Source organism: Balaenoptera borealis (assembly GCF_965194805.1).
Source record: "Balaenoptera borealis genome assembly, chromosome: 12".
In the NCBI taxonomy this organism is placed as follows: Eukaryota; Metazoa; Chordata; class Mammalia; order Artiodactyla; family Balaenopteridae; genus Balaenoptera; species Balaenoptera borealis.
This window is the reverse complement of record NC_138869.1, coordinates 108,206,544-108,223,856: the sequence shown is the minus strand read 5'-3', so window position 1 is coordinate 108,223,856 and position 17,313 is coordinate 108,206,544. Positions and strand designations below refer to the sequence as shown.

The 17,313-nt window shown below is 45.2% G+C and overlaps 1 protein-coding gene across 5 annotated transcripts in view; it reads right to left on the bottom strand.

Annotated features, from left to right (window-relative positions):
* GMDS (GDP-mannose 4,6-dehydratase) overlaps positions 1 to 17,313 on the bottom strand; it is a 489,935-nt gene that overhangs the window by 259,718 nt on the left and 212,904 nt on the right. For all 5 annotated transcript variants that reach the window (XM_082345679.1, XM_082345680.1, XM_082345678.1 and 2 more), the window contains 2 exons: positions 16,555 to 16,747; positions 15,550 to 15,654 (listed from right to left, as the gene is read on the bottom strand). In XM_082345679.1, the coding sequence (XP_082201805.1) occupies positions 15,550 to 15,654; positions 16,555 to 16,747 (298 nt within the window). The remainder of the gene's footprint in view (positions 1 to 15,549; positions 15,655 to 16,554; positions 16,748 to 17,313) is intronic.

Sequence of the window (17,313 nt, the reverse complement as noted above, 5' to 3'; positions counted from 1 at the left end):
GGTCCGATGACCGGGACCCACTGAGAAGGCAGGCAGCGGGACACACGGGCTCAGAGGCGCCAGAGCCAGACCCTAATACCCTGGCTTTGCTCCCAAGTCTAATCCTCATTGTGTGCATGTGTATATATACACATGTTCCTTTTCTGTTAAACTTTCTACTCTAATATCACAAAACACCCACATAATTTCCCCAAGTCAAATATCTTCTAAAACAAAAATTGAAGGAGGGCTTCCCTCGTGGCGCAGTGGTTGAGAATCTGCCTGCCAATGCAGGGGACACGGGTTCGAGCCCTGGTCTGGGAAGATCCCACATGCCGCGGAGCAACTAAGCCCGTGAGCCACAACTACTGAGCCTGCGCGTCTGGAGCCTGTGCTCCGCAACAAGAGAGGCCGCGATAGTGAGAGGCCCGCGCACCGCGATGAAGAATGGCCCCCACTTGCCGCAACTGGAGAAAGCCCTCACACAGAAACGAAGACCCAACACAGCCATAAATAAATAAATAAATAAATAAAATATTTAAAAAAAAATACTTTAAAAAAAAAAAAAAAAAAAAATTGAAGGAAAAGGAGAACTGACAAATTTTACAAAACATATACCTTAAATTACCAGCATTAAACTTTAAGATGTGAATAGTAGCACACTTACTAAAATTAAAGAATTAGATCATCTGTTAAAACACAATCTCTGCCACAATGTTATCACTTTAACAGCCTTTTTTTTTTTTTTTAATACAAAATTCAACACTGGACAGTGGCACCAAGGGCAGAAACGCCGAGGGAGACCCAGTGAGCCCCCCGGGGACACCTCTTCTGCTCGTCCCGTTAGACAAAGTGACTTCTTTTCAGACGTGTGTTTCACGCTGGCCCTGCAGTCACACTGTCCAACTTCTAAGATGCAAAGAAGCGCTGAGTGTGGGGCGACTTTAGTCGGGACGTGTGCCCATGCGTGCACGCGGCTGTGTGTGAACACACACGCAAACGTGTGTAACACTATCCCTTCAGCAGCAGACAGCATGTGAAGTGATCGCAATTCCTCTAATAAAACTTCTATTCCACTGCCCAGCACTTCATCCAAAAGCTTTTGATTTAAAGATTTTTTGGAATTAGATAAAGTACAAAGACAGTTTGGATGATCTTCACTGGCAAACAGAAATCGTTCCAATGTACCCTGAACCCCGCACGACCTCCGCCTGGGGCCCCGGGTCCCACCCCGCAGCGATCTCGGCCGCCCCGCCGGGCAGTGCCTGGGCCGGGGCTTGGTGCAGACGGGGTGGGGAAAGAAGAGACCCGGGGAAGGTCACGGCTGACGGCGCAGGCCGTGGAGATCAGAGGACCTGCACCTCGCCTGCCGCCAAGCCCTGCCAAAAGCAACAGCGTTTAACTGCAGGTACTCAGGCCCCACCAGGAGCGCCTGCAGAGACCCCAGGCTGACAAGAGGCCCATTCATGACGCGAGCTACCACTTCCCGGCAACTAGCCATAAATACGGGTTTAAAGAGAGAGGTTCAAGCTCCTTCGCTGCTTGCATCAAATGCTCATTGCCTTTCCCGGGGGAGCTGGATCATTCCGGTTCCTACATCCTCACTCCAGGGCTGGTCCTGGCTCGGCACTCGGCACTGGGCTGCAGGATGCCCTCCTGTCCTGGGTGCAGCTTCTACGGCCCGGGGCCAGGAGCTCCCCCAACCCACTGCGACACCCAAACGTGTCCGCAGGCTCCACAACTTCCCCAGGAGAACACAAAGTGTCCCCACTGAGAGCCTCCGCCTCACTCAAACCAAGCCTGACAGAGACAAACTCCCACCAAATTACAACAGGTTTCTGTGTAGCGCTGACCTTGCCACAGAAACACTGTGATCCTGTCTCTCTATTCACGTGACGTGCTGAGCAAACCATCAGGGAAGGAAGGAACAAAACACTGAGCTCCGGATGAGACAGGACCGAGGGGACGCCAGGTCCGGCCTTGGGAGGGCCGAGGGGAGAGCACACATTTGGGACCCACTTATGACATTTCAAGTCCCGGGGCCAAGGCTGGATGAGACCCAGAGAGGGGGGTGGGCAAGAGAACAGAAATGTCCAAGAACCAAACCTACTGACTGCATGTAGAGGGGCCGGGGAGGAGGAGGAAGCGGCAGTGACGGAAAAGGAGAGAGCGGCGGGGCTGAAGCAGCAGGAAGGCCGGGAGGCGGGGAGGCTGCGAGGTGGGGAGGCCGGGAGGCCCTGAGACCAGCAGGGATGTGGCTGAGGGAGAGAAGGAGGCGAGCCAGAGAAGCAGCAGCAGCTCCGCAGCAGAAGGGACCAGGGACACGGGACGGCCCCCCACGCCCCACGTCCCCTGCCCTCCAGGCCCGGGGGCTGGTCCCTCAGGCCCTGGACGCCCTCACTGCCCGCAGCCCCACTGGTGCATGCTGGCCCCGGCCCTGGACCTGCAGGTCCCCATCGGGCCTCGGGTCACCCCAGGGGACACACCCTGACCTCACTGCTGCTCCCTGCACCTCTGCTGACCTGACTTCTGGGTGTCACCACTTGGCGACCAGCTCGCCACCCACTGGCAGCCCTTCCTCATTCACCCTCCAGCCGATGGCTCAGGTCCCACGATTCCGCTTCCCTGACTTTGCTAAATGGCCACTCCCCACCCCGACCCAGTCGAGCCTCTGGCAGCCCATGCCTGGGGGCAACCTAATGCGCTGGCACCCCCAGCGGGCACCCCCGAGGCTCTGGTGCCCTAGCCGCAGGGCCTCAGCGAGGTGACAGGGAGTGCCTTCCCCAGACCCTCACGAGGGGGGCGCAGTGAGACCGAGGCTGATGTGTCCTCAGTTCCGGCTGCAGAGAAGAAAGGGGTTTGAAAAGGTAAATTCAAGACAAAAAGACAGAGGGAGGCACCTGCAGGGTCAGAGTCTCAGCTGCAGCGGCCCTGGCCACACACGCCCTGGCCGTTCCCACGCGTGGGGACCACGCACCGACCGTTTTAGTTTCGCCGAAGGTTAGTGGGAGTTTTGCCGTTTCTAAACCCGGATTCCCACAGACACACAGGTCCCAGTTCAGGGATGGATTCCTCCGGGGGCCGTGACCGCCACGGCTGCCGGATGCTCTGCGGCTCTGGGTCTCTCTTCCCTCTGATCTGCTCTGAAATCTACAGAGCAACGAGATGGAGAGATGAGGGACACGGTGCAGGAGGGCCAGACTTTCCGTCCCCCGAGAACACACCGCACTCACACAGGACAGAGCACACCTGGGAACAACACAGACACGTGTCTATCATCCTTTGAAATCAACTCTTAATGTAGAAATGATTTATTAACATTAAAAAACAACTTATCCTACATCGTTCTGGGTCACGTTTGGGCCGCACCTCAGAACTGAGACACGGCGCTGCGTCAGAAATGGCAGTGCTTCTCCCTGACGACGCGCGGACGGATGTGGATTCAGTTCCTTCTTCAGCCTCCATCTCTACTCACAACAGTCCTGATACCTGAGAAGCAGAGCAGGGCCACTTCACAGAAATTCCATGTTCAAAGTAACTTTAAAAAAACAGTATCGGCTTATAGCCATTCCAGTGGAAAGCCTGCAAGGTAAGAAAATCTTCCAAAGGCCTTGCTTCAAATTCTTCATCTGATAGAAAATGGGGACAAGACAAAGGTCTACGAAAGGCGGCAGCCGCGTCTCCTTCCACAGTCAGCTCGCTTGCTCTCCTGATGCGGCTCCCGTTACTCTCTCCTGTCACAGAAAAGTAAGCGAACGCGCCACCCGAGAAACAGAGGAGCGCAACGGTATCTTCCCACTGCAGGCGAGGCTGCAAAGCGGAGGGCGACCAGCCCTGATGGAGGCTCCACCCGCACCTGAGGGCGTGGGTCCCTCCTCTCCTAAAAGCAATTTCACGTTCATAAGCATCCATCTTGATTACTCAGCAGCATTCAGCGGTGTCTACCAAGGTCTCCTGTCTACCTGTTAGAGGGGCGAATACGTGTCACTCTTTCACATGCGGTGTAGTGGCTCATGACAGTGCTGGGCACAGTAGATGATATTCATTTTTAAAAGGATTTTCAGTCCCTGCCTTATATTTATTTCCGATAAGGAAACCCGTTGTTTGCAGGTTAGGAAACACTCCTCAGTGTTTAGCACGTCAGATGAAACGCCCATCACCATCTTCTGAGAGCACTGGCCTGAGGCTGCCCCCAGGCGCACAGACCAGCACTGAGGCTCCGAGCCGGGCTCACTTGGTCTTCCTCCAACAGGATTCCTCAGTGGGCTTCTGAGAATCTCCTTCCTCTTCCTTACAAAGAGGTTTGCTGCTTCTGTACAGATTCATTGTTGGGATTTTAAGAGGCACCTGGGGCCAGGCCGAGACGTTTCCTGTGAACTTCACTGTGGCCTCTTCAGCGTCTTGTGGGCACTGGGGTTTCCCCTATTCCACCGATAAAATTATGCTGAACACCTACCTTCCTCACGGCCAGGAAGTGTTTCTTTGCGATCAGACTGTATTTTCACTTCCTTAATTGCATCCCATTATGGGCTACTTATCCTCACGTACATCCTGCTTTGGTGCCTTTTAAGAAACCTGAAACTTACTAGACATTTAAAAAGTTGTATTGTAATGATATACCTATTCTGGCAGAAATAAGCCTTCTTTAACATCAACAACTCTGCTCACTCCGGGAGTGTTTAAGTGACCCATCGCTAGGGTCCATCCAGACCAGGAATGTCTGTGTAACAACACCTGGAAGTGTCCATTCAACCAGGGATGTAGGAAGATGGCAAAGGGTCTGTTGAGAGGCTGAGCCCAAACTCTAACTTACTGAAGGTACGCAGAGGACTGAATGCCCCAGGGGTCCATCAGCCGGTACTACCAAGGTCAGAGAAGCATTCAAGGCCAAATTCTGCTGACCCAGTGGGAAATGCTGAATATTCTCAAAACCACCTGTCTGAAGTTCTCACCCTCCTGGCATTAAACTACTCGAAGGAGGAACCACAGTCACGGCCCCCTGCACGAGAGCTCGGCTGGCCACGGGGCCCCTGACCCAAGAGTCCACGGTCCTGAGGCTCCAGGGGCAATGCGTCCTCCCCCTGGGCTGTGCTCCCCACACACGTGGGAGAGAGGCCCCCTTCCCAATTCATGGTCTCAGTACGTAATCTGATACCCAAAGGACTGCTCCTTGCGTCCTTAGGTCCTGAGTCTCACAAATTTCTTAATTTTTTAAGAAAACGAAGCCAGTGCTGTCCTCACTTGGCCTCACCCCTCCTCTATCAGACCAGTTGTGTCTCAGCTACAAGAGCTGCCAATCCCACTCTGGATCTGGGCTCAGGCTAAGCTTACACGCACATACATGTGTGTGCAAGTGTCTAACCAACTAGAAAGGACGCTCAGCGGTTCCGGCAAAACCTCCAGTGTCCCTCACCCCAGCACACCACGACCACAACCTAAGGAGCTGAGCTGCCCCAGCAGACTCTCTCTGCCGCGCCCCTGGCAGGCGCGTCCGCCTGGCTGGCTCTGTCCCCAGCTTGTCACGATGCTTTAGGACCTGCCTGTGCCCTGGCCAGAAGCAGCTGGATTGTAAGCAAGGCTCTGGATCCTCCACTGAGCTTATCGTGGCTCTTTTCCCATCTTCCTTTTCCTTCTTTACAGCCAGTATTTTCTACAGAAAAAGTTTTCTTCTACAAAGGATGACCCCAGAAGACTAACATGGGTTTAAATCCTTTCTCCAGAAGAATCTTTTCTGCTCAGAGTTTAATCTCTAACTGAACTCTGGGAATTAAACACAGTCAGCAAGTGCAGAACACCGTTCTTACCAACACCTGGTGCCTGGCGCTCAGGGGATTACTTTGCCCCATCTTGTCTTCCTGAGTCACCAGTTACCAAGGTCTGAAAGCTTAACTTCTTCAACTTGTTCAGGAAAGACAAGTCACCTGTCCCTTTATGAATTTTCCCCTTTATCATTCCTGTCATGATTATCACATTTTATTATCTTTTAAATTTTTTTTATTTTTATTTATTCATTTGGTTGCACTGGGTCTTAGTTGCGGCAGGCGGGCTCCTCAGTTGCGGCTTGCGTGTGGGATCTAGTTCCCTGACCAGGGATCGAACCCGGGAGCGAGGAGTCTTAACCACTGCGCCACCAGGGAAGTCCCTATGGTCACATTTAAGTTGTGAGGTGGTCACAGGTGGACCCCCTTTCTCCAGATGCAACCTCAGCAGTGGTGGTGACAGTAGGATGTACTAATTACCCTGCGTACATTATTTCCTTTAATGCTCACAGCCCCCTAAGTGAAGACCGTTATCACCCCATTTCACAAATGAGAAAACCAACCCAAGGCTCAGAGAGATGAAGAAACTTACCAAAGTCACTCGCTTAGTGAGTGCAGGCGCCTGGCTCCTCATCCAGACTCCCGAGTCCTCACCTGAACCACAGCCAACTGAAAGTGCGAACAAAACCCCGTGATAAACAGGGAAAAGAAAGCTTTGGCTCAAACTAAATTTTGGGGAAAATGCCATTTTGAAAAAACTTGTAATTTATCTTACAATTAATAAAATTTAAATGATAATTGTACTTGTGGGTTTTTTCTTAGTATCGCCAAAAAGTAAAAGTTTCTTTTCTGGTTTGTAATTTCTTTGACAAAACATTTTGCACTTCACAGGACCATTAATAAAAACATGTGAATCATTTTTAAAAATACTTGAAGGTTTCATTAATTTTCTCAAGGGTCTCTCACAGGCCTTTGGTGTTTATCCATAATCCTTCCATATTCATCATCATCTTTTTCTGGCTTCACTAATTCAAACGTTCGCTGGCTTAACTGCCAGAACCTCACTTGCAACTGGCTTTTCCCGTGGTTCCAGCAGTTCTCCAGCAGCACTTACATCTCCCCTTCCTGCAATTCAGGGGTGTCTCGGTGACTACTCTAAGCAAACATCCTGACATCCTCAGTGTTTGGTTCAAGCCCACCTCTAGCGGGCAGGCCCCGTGGGTGCACGTCTCAGGCCCCAGCCGCCAGAATCCCGCACGGAGGGCTGCTCCGGCAGAGCCCGGCCCCTCAGACGCGGAGGGTCCAGAAACCAGCCTCTAGGACTCAGCCCTGCCCTACAGGAGGAGGGAAGCAGAGAGGAGGGACAAAGAACCACGAATGTTCTCAGCCCACCAGGAACTGTGCTCATCTTTTTCACACCTGCTCCCTGCTTCTGCTTCACAAGGACCCCACAGGTAAGCAGCGTACACTGCTGTCTCACTGGTCCTCTCGACACTCCCGTGAGGCAGACGTCGTCATCAACACAGAAGAGGACCGAGGGCTGCCGAAGTCCCGTGGCCAAGCTGCCGCGGCCCAGGCCCGGCTCTGCGAAGCCTGAGGCGCTCAGCCCCCGCGGACGCCGCCTGCCTACACGTGGGGGTCCCGCTACGTGACACCAGACAGCTGCCTGCTTAGTTTCAAATGCAAATGCCACAGAAATTGCAAAACATTAAAAAAAATCAATATAACAGTCCCAGAAGCCTCATCTCAGCCGGTGGGAAAGGACTTGACTTTATTTAGTGGTAAACCCGCCTCGGTTAGACCCAATATTGCTTCAAGTCTTTCATGTTTAAGCAATTACACCTCGTCTCTGCAGAGAATAACAGAGGCCGACAGCTCTGCCATCTCCAAGTGTCAGAGTCCACAAAGGTGACAGTGAACCAGATGATGTCACTTCGTGCCAACCAGAGGCCACCTCGACCTTGGTGGGTCCAAGGTGAGTGGCCAGTGACCTAACCGTGAAACTCATACAGAATGGTTCTGCGTCAAGCCTGCAGTGCTCTGCTGAGCTCTCACGTGAGATTACTTATGCCCTGATTTCACAATGGGCGGCTAAATTGTTTCCAATAAATTAAGGCTATAATGCTCACCTAAAAACCACAAAGCACCTTTAACAGACAGAAACACAAATAAAACATCGGGCTGTTTGATACTGGTTTGCATGTTCCTTGATATTTCTATAGCACCACGATTTAAATTTGCTAGCCAGACCGACAAATACTTAGTCATGTTTTAAAAGATTATTTTATTTACAAACAGACATACACATACAGAAAGAGGAGTGCTTTCTGCCCATAGGATTAAATAAAAGCATGTTCCAGCTATTTAATTTGTATCATGCATTCTATTGTCCCCTAAAGCCCTAAAATACCTGTGAATTTGAATAATTTTAAAGGAAAATTCTCATATACAGTGAACCTCTCACAGTAACACTACCATAATCCTATGTATGCACTGAGAGATGATCTCGAATCCACTTTAATGGTCATCTTATACCATAGCCAGGACATGGAATCTAGGGTTTATTCCCAAAGGAAAGCTTTGTTCCTGTCATAATTTATAACAGAAGATAAAAACGCTCATTTATTTTGGAGGTGGAGGGAGGGTCATGGACCCAACTTGATGTGGGTCTGTGGACCAGTGGGTCACTATAAAGTGAGAATTCAGCCCCAGATGGTTAGAAGAGCCCTGAAAAAACAACTCTGTTCTCTGGGCTTCCCTGACTTGGGTCTGACCTGCAGTTACCAGAAGACCTAAGGCCTAAATGGTTTCACATGAAGCTATTTAAATCAGATTTCCTTTCTCCTGTGTTTAGGTTAAGTGTTTGCTAAAGTCTAGGAAGGATTTACTGCAAAGTAAAAGTGATACATGAAGAAAAAGAAGATCCTGGTCTTAGAGATGACATTCGTCTAGATTTGGTGGTAACATCTGGGGCGAGTAGGGCTTGTCACCTTCAGCACGACTGACACTCGGGCTGTGGGATGTTTAGGAGCATTCCTGCTCCCCCAAGATGCTGGTGACAACCAAAAAAGTCTTCAGATATTATCACATGTCCTCTGGGGGCAGGTCATATTCTCCCCACCTCACCCCACCCCCAGCTGAGAACCTCTAACCTGGAGTATTAATCTTATCTTTACAGCATGAATAAGGCACAATCTTTAGAAAAATAAAGGTGAAAATTACCCAAAATTTTATTATGACTTAAGTAGTTAATTTTTACAGGAATTATAGTTTTAAAAAATCTGAAGATTAACTTATGATAATAAATATAGTTAGACATTTTAAGAAGCAAAATACTTGGCAGTTTAAAAAAAAAAAAAAAAAGCTCAAGTCTAAAACTTAAAACCACAAGTTCATGAACCTTAAAATGCCAGATTCTCCCAGTCAGGTGAATACTGTGTTTAGACTGATAGATATGATTTCTTATGAAGCCCATATTTAGAGGCATGTGCTACAGCATCTAAAAATGGCTTGATACCTAAACAGTAGCAGTACACCATCCATTTGCGGGAGTCTTAAACTGTTAATTACGGGTATATTTAAAGTACTTTATCACTTCTCACTGCCACATGGTTTTAATGTATTGTGTATTAGCTCTGTTTTTTCTCCTGGCCAACTCTTGGTGATACTCAAGATCAGTTTTTTGCTTCATATCACATTTGTATTTTAATCTCATAAAACTAATGTTGTACTGTGATTATTTCTGCTAAACATCTGAAAGGCATATTGCATTTAGCCAGATGAATTCATGTCTTTTACCAAAGACACGAGCCGTCGCTTCATTCCATAGCGAAGCCCCAGCTCTGCTCCAGCGCCAACTCCAAAACGTGTACATGTGCTTTTTCTACAGACACGAGCAATGTTTATGTCATTCCTCCCATCCCCATGATTATCTCTAGCCTCAGTGTTGACAGCTGTTAGTGCTGTACCTTGGGCAACTCATTCTCATGCTGCTTCAGCTTCTTCATTGATGAGACAAATGGAATGGAAAGATCTCTAAATTCCTTTCTATCTCATAAATTCTGAGGGTATTTGGGGAGAACACATACAGGTGGATGTCCACTGTTTGTCCCCTAAAAGCTCTTTCAAAGGAAGGGTATCATCTCATGGGCTAATATATATCTTTAAATTTAAAAATTTTTAAAACTAGAAGTATGTGTGAATTTCCATATACACATAAAGAAATGTGTAAGTTATACAAGTTTGTCAAAATATTTCTAGAAGTACCTTTAGAGTATTAAAAATGCAACAAAGCAGCTCATGGGTACAATAACTTTCCTAATAGGCTTGCTTTTAATGTTCCGATTTGTAGAATAATCTCAGATTTTATTATGATAAGCAATGTATTTGAAAAGAAGCTACTTTCTTTTCATGAGCTACTTTCAAGTAATTTTAAAATTTCTCAGTATATTTTACATAGTTTAATTTATATAGTTAACAACTTTGTGACATCAGTCTTATTAACTGATTAGCTTTTCAAAGAAACAGCCATAAAAGCAAAAAGATTTTTGCATGTGACATTTTCCTCACAGAAATGTAACAGTTCTAGACAATAAACACAGCCTTTATTTTCTAAATAGAGAATATATAAATCTGTATTTTCAGCAGAAAGGTGGCACCACTGCCACATTTGTGGCAAACAGAATGCTACATGTATTTATGTACATGTAGATATAGAAATACATAAATTAAACAGATAAAGAAGTTCGAGTTTGGAGAAACAAAAGGAGAAGAAAAAGTTTTTCAGATACGTGTCCAGTTTTGTACAATTTATCCATGAAATAAAGCAACTATTCTTTTAATTTAAAAAGAACAGTACATTTTTTTATTTTGAAAAGTTGAGTGCTTATGAATAAAAGCACCATGTTAATATCTGTGAATATTATTATATAATACATAGTGGTAGTTATTCACAGAACATATGATGATACAGACATTTTCATGCCTTTATGGACATGTAATTCTAGAATTTAAACTATCATTCATTGCTAATTTGCAGTAAATGTTACTCAAGTGACTACACTTTCTAAAAAGCAAACCTAAAGCATGAGCACATGAGCCAACCAGCCGTCACTGAAAGAATGAGCAGAGATGGCAGAGGGAAATGGGCCCCGTCCCCGGATTACGGCTTTCTTCACTAGATCGGTGATTCCCAACTGCCAGTTCTGTGCCAACCACAGGTGACCCCGACTACCTTCAGAGCTACTGTGAACTTCTCATCATATAACAAAGTAAGCATCCTTAAAGAGAACCACCGAGGACTGCAATGGAGAGAAGACACACACTGCGGGCGAAGCCTGGTGACAGCGCGTCCTGAAGGGAGGACGGCTGGGCCCCGCTCAGCTGCCAGGTCACCTGGGTGCCCCCTCGGTACTTCGGCAAAGCACAGGAGAACCCCCAACTGACAACACACTTCAGGAGTTCTGCTATGGGCGGGTTAACTTCTGACTCAATGTGACTTTAATGTTTATTGGAAATCTTTCTATCAGACTGTCTTGCGGCCTCGGGAGAAACCCATACTAAACCCAAGTGAACCGCTTCTTGCTGTTGAGGATCTAACTATCCCCCGGGGGCAGGGGGGCAGCAGACGTTTTCTTAGAGGGCAGACAGTCAACATTTGAGGCTTTGCAGGCCCCAGGCCCCCACTGTGGAAGCAGCCATGGATACCGTGTGACACCTGGACGTGACCGGTCTCCAAGGACGCTGCACTTACAAAATAACCAGGTGGGCTGGAGTGGGTCCACCAGCCATAGCTTGCCAAGCTCTGGTCTAGAATATCTTTGTATTAAAAACACACTTCTTCCATACCTTTTGAAGTCACCAGTTCTCATGAAATGTTACTCATGCAGTCAAAAGGGGCCTTGTCAATTGTTTTTTGTTAGAGAAAAAGTACATGTCCCAAAAAAGTAGCATCCGTTTGGGCTCTACTTAATCGGGCGTTTGTGATGATGTACCTTAGACGAGACTGAGGTTTACCACTGCACCAACTAGAAAAACAGTGCTCCCCGAGATAACAGGGTGAAAGGGCTGAGGTGCAGACAAATGCTCAACCTACTTAAGAAAATAAACTCACTCAAAGTACTAGAGCAATCATAGGCGTACAAGCTAGCGGCAATTACAAGTGAATTCTGGGGGCTTCCCTGGTGGCGCAGTGGTTGAGACTCTGCCTGCCAATGCAGGGGACACGGGTTCGAGCCCTGGTCTGGGAAGATCCCACATGCCGCGGAGCAACTGGGCCCGTGAGCCACAATTACTGAGCCTGCGCGTCTGGAGCCTGTGCTCCGCAACAAGAGAGGCCACGATAGTGAGAGGCCCCCGCACCGCGATGAAGAGTGGCCCCCGCTCGCCGCAACTAGAGAAAGCCCTCGCACAGAAACGAAGACCCAACACAGCCATAAATAAATAAAAATAAATAAATTTAAAAAGTGAATTCTGGGTATTTACTAAAGTATATCAGACAGAATCTTTACTTCAAAACAGTTTGCTACCAACTACTATGTATAAAATAAATAAGCTAGAAGAATATATTGCACAGCACAGGGAATATAGCCAATATTTTATAATAACTACAATGGAGTATTACCTTTAAAAACTGTGAATCACTATGTTGTACACCTGAAACTTATATAATATTTATTGAATGCTTATTAGCAGGTAGGCACTGTTTTAGATGCTGCTGACTTAAGAACATAATATAGTCCCTACCATGAAGAAATTCTCAGTCTGGCAAAGAATCTCCTTAAAAAATAACAATTAACTGTGACAAAACAACAATACTATTATCAGATTAATTTAATATGAAAATTAATTTTCAAGTTTCAAGAAATGCTGTAAGTATTAACTATTAGATATCAGATAAGTATCGCATCAGTTTCACATATACTCTATTTTAATTATTTTCCATTATTCGATTATATAAATGAGATATCATTGGTTCTAGATATATAATAAAACAAAACAATGTGGTGTGTGCTACAGGTCAAGTTTTTAAGAAACATTTAGCCCTAGATGCAGAACATTATGTATGGAACTACCTACTGTTATGTAGGTGGAGACCTACTGTTACATTTGAGGTGGAGACGCTTGCACTACTTCTGAAGGAAAGTCAACAGTGGGCCTGAGGATGGGGCTGGGAGTCGGTGTGAGGGAGGGAACTCTTTTCTCCTTATACCCTCCTGTACTGTTTACTTTTCTTTAAAATAAAAAAAGAAGCATTACTTTCAGTTTTGATTTGCATTCCTCTAATAATTAACAATGTTGAGCATCTTTTCATGTGCCTGTTGGCCATCTGTATGTCTTCTTTGGAAAAATGTCTATTTAGATTTTCTGCCCATTTTTTGATTGGGTTGTTTGTTTTTTGATATTGAGCTGTATGAGCTGTTTGTATATTTTGGAGATTAATCCCTTGTCAGCTGCATCATTTGCAAATATTTTCTCCCATCCTGTACCTTGTCTTTTCATTTTGTTTATGGTTTCCTTTGCTGTACAAAAACTTTTAAGTTTAATTAGGTCCCATTTGGTATCACCTCACACCAGTCAGAATGGCTACCATCAAAAAGCCTACAAATAATAAATGCTGGAGAGAGTGTGGAGAAAAGGGAACCCTCCTACACTGTTGGTGGGAATGTAAATTGGTGCAGCCACTATGGAGAACAGTATGGAGGTTCCTTAAAAAACTAAAAGTAGAACTACCATATGATCCTAGAATCCCACTCTTGGGCATATATCCAGACAAAACTATGATTCAAAAAGATACATGCGTCCCAATGTTCATGGCAGCACTATTTACAATAGCCAAGACATGGAAGCAACCTAAATGTCCGTTGACAGATGAATGGATAAAGAAGATGTGGTACCTATATATACAATGGAATATTACTCGGCCATAAAAAAGAACGAAATAATGCCATTTGCAGCAACATGGATGGACCTAGAGATTATCATACGAAGTGCAGTAAGTCAGACAAAGACAAATATCATATGATATCAGTTATATGTGGAATCTAAAAAAATGATACATATGAATGTATTTACAGAACAGAAACAGACTTACAGACACAGAAAACAAACTTATGGTTACCAAAGGGGAAAGGTGGGAGAGGAGGGATAAATTAGGAATTTGGGATTGACATACACACTACTATACATAAAATGGATAAACAACAAGGACCTACTGTACAGCACAGGGAATTGTACTCAATATTTTGTAATAACCTATATGGGAAAGGAATCTGAAAATATTATACATATCTATATCTGAATCACTTTGCTGTACACCTGAAACTAACATCTGAATCAACCATACTTCAATAAAAACATTAATTTTTAAAAAGAAATATTACTTTTAAAATAAATTTTTTTAAAAAGTGATTAACATCAACAAAGAGAAAAAACAGTTCTCATTAGGAGGTATGCAAATAGAGGATGGGGGGTTACATTTAAATTTATCTTCTTCTTCTACAACTAAATGTTTTTCCCTATCCTAACCTAACCCGAAACAATTGAGCTGTATTTCTTTTTTGCCAGTGGAAAAGTTGAGGGGGGAAGCACAGAAACCCAGACAAAATGCACCAACACGTCTGCGACTGAGGAGGCCTGACGGTCGATCCCCAGCACCGCTGCCCAGTCCGGAGGCAAGGACAGCTGAAGCCTTCCTTCTCCTGCCCTCTAGTCAGGACACCCAGAACCATGGAGCTGAGTGAAAGAAACATTCCTGGCTGCCCGGTCACTCACTTTCTTTTCCAACAACAGCTTCCACAGCCCATCGTGGGAATTTTTAACTTACGCAATTATAAAATAAAAATGTATTGCCACTAAACACACCTGTATAAATGTCACTTTAATCTTTCCTCATGACTTGCTGGTTTAATTACGTGGCTACACAGTCACATAAAATTTCATTGACGAAGTTATAAGCATTACTAATTGTTGGGCATGAAACTACTTACGACGTTGGATTTCTCATTCATTCTCAAGCTAAAAGGCTAAATGATAGTGAAATTTAATAAAACTTCTTAGAATTAGATTATACAGATAACTTTTACTTTGTAGAGTGCACATGTTTGGTAAAGATTTCTCATGCTTCAGTATAAGTCAGAAGTAATGAAAGGAGTACACATTTTCTTACTTAAAACCTAACATCTGCAACAGGAGAGCTGGCATGTTGCTAATAGTCTCAATGGCAACCACGAAAAGGAAACAAGCCAATGCAAACAAATACGATTTTCCGAAAAAAAAAAAAAAATACCAATAATGATTCTAAATATAAGAAGTGATTTCAAATGTATCTTAAGACATACTCTAGAAGCACAGAAACTTCGGGATGTCTGTTTAAATGGAATGTAAAATAAGAATACTGAATAGCCAACTGATTGAAAGTAAAAACAGAAAGACGCCACAGGTAGAGCCTTCATGAGTGACAGTGACTTGGGGAACAAGCCCTGGTTCCTGCTCAGCTCCTTGCATTCCAAGGACACTTCCCCTGACACTCAGGTTAAAACTCACTTGATGCAACCTACCACAGGAAATGGTAAAATTGGGACACTGCTCAGCATCACGTTGAATAAAAACTCTAACAAAGTTAATAGGTAATTAAGGCTGGATTTACATTTCCTCATTTACCACTTCTGACATTCACATAGTTAAAAACAGATGTGAAACATTCCCGTTCTGTACAGCACACGTGCAGAACACACACACACACACACACACACACACACGACGTTCCTGCTGTGGAGCGTGACACTCTCTTCCCATCAGTACCTATACCAACCTCTCCTGGGGCTCTCATGATTGAAGAGGATGCCATTCACTGCAAACAGATTATACGCCTCCCGGAAGTTCACCACAATCCAATAGGCATAGAGCTTTGCTGCCCCTGTTGGAATAATTTTTTAAAAGCAAATAAAAGACAGCGATTGTTATAAAAGACAGTGTCTTATTATACAAGACAGCCATTTTCACTTAAACAAGTAACAACGTGCAATATTTACAATATGTAATGTATCAAGATAGGGAAAAAAATGAATCAAAAGCCAAAGACAAAATAAAGGTTTCTTTGCCAGTTAATCACGCGACAAGGAAATACTTAAGAATTTCGTCCTTCTGTAATAATCACAGTTCGTTCCTTCACAATCCAATTCACTCAACTGTAGTGTGTGCAGTATATCAAACTGACCTTTCTTAGGTCTTATCCCCTTTTTCTTAGTTTTAAAGAATTAGGAAGTGAAAAATACGGGAGCTTAATATTCTAGCGGCTTTCAAATTTTGTCATATATGTTTGTTTGTCTGTTTAAGGGTTTGAGCTCAGGGAGAATTTCATCAGGGAAATGGAATCAAAAACACCAGGCCATTATCACTTCAGCACAACCTCAACAGTTCAGCAAAAAGAATCTTGCTGGACCTAATTTTCCTTTTAAATCGGTGCAGCAGGTTTCACCCTGGAGGAGACCGCAGCAAGAACCTGCGGTGATGTTATAAAGCGGAAACACACCATTGTAAAGCAATTACACTCCAATAAAGATGTTAAAAAGAGAAAAAAAAAAGACCCAACACAGCCCTAAATTAATTAATTAATTAATTAATTAATTAATATTTTTTAAAAAACCCTGCGGTGAGCACAACGCAAAGCTGTGTGACCGGCAAGCCCGGCCCCTTTAAGGCTGCGTCAGCGGCGCTCTCACAGCACGTGACCTCAGCCACGAGCCAGGAACCAGGAGCCGAGCCCAGGCGGAAGCAGCCCAGGAGCACAGAGAACCCAGCCCGTGCGCATCCTCACCGTACGGCGAGCGCGGGTAGAAAGGCGTGGTCTCCTTCTGCGGTATTTCCTGCACTTTCCCGTAAAGCTCGCTCGTTGAGGCTTGGTAGAACTTCACAGAGTTGATAAGGCCACAGGTCTTCACTGCATCCAGAAGCCGTAAGGTGCCGACCCCATCGACGTCCGCAGTGTATTCAGCCAGGTCAAAAGAAATCTGGAAAGAGCAGGTGAAGACGGGACCACATGAACGGGCACCAGCCACAGAGACGCCTCAGGGGTAACAGACTGCAACTTCTCCTACTTTGAAACATCATGCTTGTGAGGAAATATCATTCTCTCGCAGCAGAATCAGAATATGGATGTCATCTGTTTCTAACATCAAGTGGCTGCAAAATACCTTAAGAAATAGGTATTAATTACCTACGGTAACATGAGGAACAATTTAGCCGCATCCATCACCTCCTGATTCTAGGCTGAAGTCCCCAGGGCCGTGCTTTTCAAGATGCAACCTCTGCTCCTCAGAATCACCTGGGTGTCCCTGAAAAATTCAGATGGAACCAACCTCTTGGGGGGCCTAGGAAACCCACATTTTTAATGAGTCCCAGTTGACTTTTATGCACAGGTAAGTTTGAGAACATGTGATCAGAACACAGTTGATTTTAAAAAGAATTGTTTTATTTTCTATTTTTAATTAAGCTACAAGATTGACTTTTTAGTATACTATATACATAATATATCTTTTAATTATAAAACACACTGAATACAGAAAGATGCTAATGC